Source organism: Argentina anserina, unplaced genomic scaffold, assembly GCF_933775445.1.
Source record: "Argentina anserina unplaced genomic scaffold, drPotAnse1.1, whole genome shotgun sequence".
In the NCBI taxonomy this organism is placed as follows: Eukaryota; Viridiplantae; Streptophyta; class Magnoliopsida; order Rosales; family Rosaceae; genus Argentina; species Argentina anserina.
Genome location: NW_026089511.1, coordinates 211,212 through 214,395, shown reverse-complemented (window position 1 = coordinate 214,395; position 3,184 = coordinate 211,212). Strand labels below are relative to the sequence as shown.

General features: G+C 42.2%; 1 protein-coding gene across 1 annotated transcript; it reads right to left on the bottom strand.

Annotated features, from left to right (window-relative positions):
* Positions 1-283: 283 nt before the first annotated feature.
* LOC126804793 (uncharacterized) lies at positions 284-2,206 on the bottom strand (the record flags this gene model as incomplete). Its single annotated transcript, XM_050532007.1, has 3 exons — positions 1,745-2,206; positions 1,286-1,375; positions 284-1,150 (listed from the first exon to the last, which is right to left on the bottom strand). Coding segments are annotated over exons 1-3 (1,419 nt in total), but the record flags the coding sequence as incomplete, so codon positions are not given.
* Positions 2,207-3,184: the final 978 nt, after the last annotated feature.

The window sequence follows — 3,184 nt, the reverse complement described above, 5'->3', positions numbered from 1 at the left end:
ATAAGATCACACATCAATACATATACAATTCAACCATAAGAGTGAAGGGATAAGAAAATGCAAACTCCCGTAGACGACTCCTCCACAGGTACGGTTGAAATGGGTTGCCTCCCATGCAGCGCTTGAGTTTTAAAGTCTCTCAGCCTAGACTCTCTCATGCTCATACATCTGTTGGCGCATCTCTCACACTCGTCTCCTCATACGTGTGCTCCTCAAAAGGTTCAAAGTAGGGCTTAAGTCGATGCCCATTCACCTTGAATGTCTGACCTGTTTTGTCACTTTTAATTTCAATAGCACCATGAGCAAACACATTAGTAACAACAAATGGACCAACCCAACGAGAACGTAATTTTCCAGGAAAAAGTTTAAGTCTAGAATGGAATAAAAGAACTTTTTGACCAACTACAAACTCTTTCCCACGAATCATCTTGTCATGATAAGCTCTCGTTTTCTCCTTGTAAATCCATGCAGCATCATAGGCGTCATTTCGTATCTCCTCAAGCTCATTGAGCTGCAATTTCCTATGAAGACCAGCTGCATCCTTGTCCATGTTGAATGTCTTCACCGCCCACCATGCTCTGTGCTCTAACTCCACTGGAAGGTGACATGCCTTCCCATACACCAATCTGAATGGTGACATCCCAATAGGCGTCTTGTACGCAGTCCTGTAGGCCCATAATGCATCATCTAATCGATCACTCCAATCCTTCCTTGTTGGACCTACAGTCTTCTCCATAATTCCCTTGATCTCTCTGTTGGACACTTCTGCCATGCCACTTGTTTGAGGATGATATGGTGTCGAAACCTTGTGGGTTACTCCATACTTCTTAAGCAATGCCTCAATAGTCCGGTTGCAGAAATGAGAACCTCCATCACTTATCAAAACTCTTGGTACTCCAAACCTGCAAAATATGTTAGTTCTCAAGAAACCTGCAACCACTTTCGAATCATTAGTTCGGGTGGCCTTTGCTTCCACCCACTTCGACACATAATCAACAGCTAACAAGATATACAAGAAACCTCTAGATGAAGGAAATGGACCCATGAAATCAATGCCCCACACATCAAAAATTTCGACAATTATAATGGGGGATAAGGGCATTTGATCTCTCTTACCAATATTACCAGTCCGTTGACACCTATCACAAGAAACACAAAACAAATATGCATCCTTGAAAATAGAAGGCCAATAGAAACCACATTCCAACACCTTTAAAGCTGTTCTACGAGGCCCAAAATGACCTCCACATGCCTCACTATGACAGAAGTTAAGAATCGACCTATGCTCATTCTCTGGGACACATCTCCTAATGACTTGATCACTACATTGTTTCCATAAATACGGTTCATCCCAAATATAGTATCTAGCCATTTTCTTCAATTTAACCTTATTAGCATGCGAAAGTGTACTAGGAAAATCCTTAGTAACTAAATAATTGACAATATCGGCATACCAAGGCACACTTACCTCTATCCCAAAGAGTTGCTCATCTGGGAAAGTCTCACGTAGTGGCTCTCTTTCCTCATCTCGCACGATCCTACTCAAATGATCAGCCACCACATTCTCACTTCCCTTCTTGTCTCGAATCTCAAGGTCAAACTCTTGAATCAATAGAATCCATCGGATCAATCTGGGCTTAGCATCCTTCTTTGTCATCAAATACCTTAAGGCTGCATGGTCAGAATACACAACAACTTTAGAATGCAAAAGATATAATCGAAATTTGTCTAAAGCAAATATTACAGCCAAAAGTTCTTTTTCCGTAGTCGAATAATTCATCTGGGCCTCATTAAGAGTCCTAGACGCATAGTAGATCACTACGGGCTTCTTTTCTCTTCTTTGGCCCAACACCGCCCCAACTGCATAATCCGAAGCATCGCACATCAACTCAAAGGGCAGGTTCCAATCCGGAGGACAAATGATGGGTGCACTAGTCAACAACTCCTTCAACTTCACAAACGCTTTTTCACATGCATCATCCCATATGAACGGCATATCCTTCTGCAATAGGGTACACATAGGTCTCGCCACCATGGAAAAATCCTTGATGAATCTCCTATAAAATCCTGCATGACCAAGGAAAGAACGAACCTCTCTCACAGTTGTGGGAGAGGGTAAGTGATGCACAATATCAACCTTAGCCTTGTCTACCTGAATACCCTTAGCAGATACAATATGTCCCAAAACTATCCCTTGATTAACCATGAAGTGGCATTTTTCCCAATTAAGCACAAGGTTAGTTTCTACACACCTTTTCAATATTAACTCTAAATTCTCTAAACATGCATCAAAGTTTTTACCATAAACACTAAAGTCATCCATAAAAACTTCAATGATATTTTCGATAAAGTCAGAGAAAATAGCAAGCATACATCGCTGAAACGTACCTGGTGCGTTGCACAACCCAAAGGGCATGCGTCGATATGCAAAAGTGCCAAATGGACATGTAAATGTCGTTTTCTCTTGATCTTCCGGATGAATGCATATCTGGTTATAGCCACTATACCCATCTAGAAAACAAAAGAACTCGTGCCCGGCTAATCTTTCCAACATCTGGTCCATGAACGGCAAAGGCATGTGATCCTTGCGTGTTGTAGCATTCAGCTTCCTATAATCAATGCACATCCTATGACCGGTCACCAACCTCTGGGGTACTAACTCATTCGCTTCATTTTTCACAACAGTCACCCCACTCTTCTTAGGCACAACTTGCACTGGCGAAATCCACCGACTGTCCGAGATGGGATAGATCACTCCACAATCAAGCAGCTTGATCACCTCATCTTTCACGATTTTCATCATTGGTGGGTGCAATCTCCTTTGAGCATCACGTGTAGGCTTGGCGCCATCCTCTAATAAGATCCTATGAACACAAGTTGTAGGGCTGATTCCCTTGATATCCGCCAAAGTCCATCCAATAGCGGTCTTGTTCCTCTTAAGCACATCAATCAATCTAGCTTCCTGCTGCTGACTCAGCGTTGATGACACAATAACTGGTAGAGTATCATCCTTTCCAAGGTACACATACTTCAAATGATCTGGAAGCTGCTTCAAATCTAACTTTGGGGCCTGAACCACAGATGGTAACAATTTGTTAGTGGAAAATGGGAATTGACAAGAAAGAGGGATACCTTTTGAACGGTTGAGCTTCAAGCTCACAAAGAATTTCGAAAATCTTGGGCT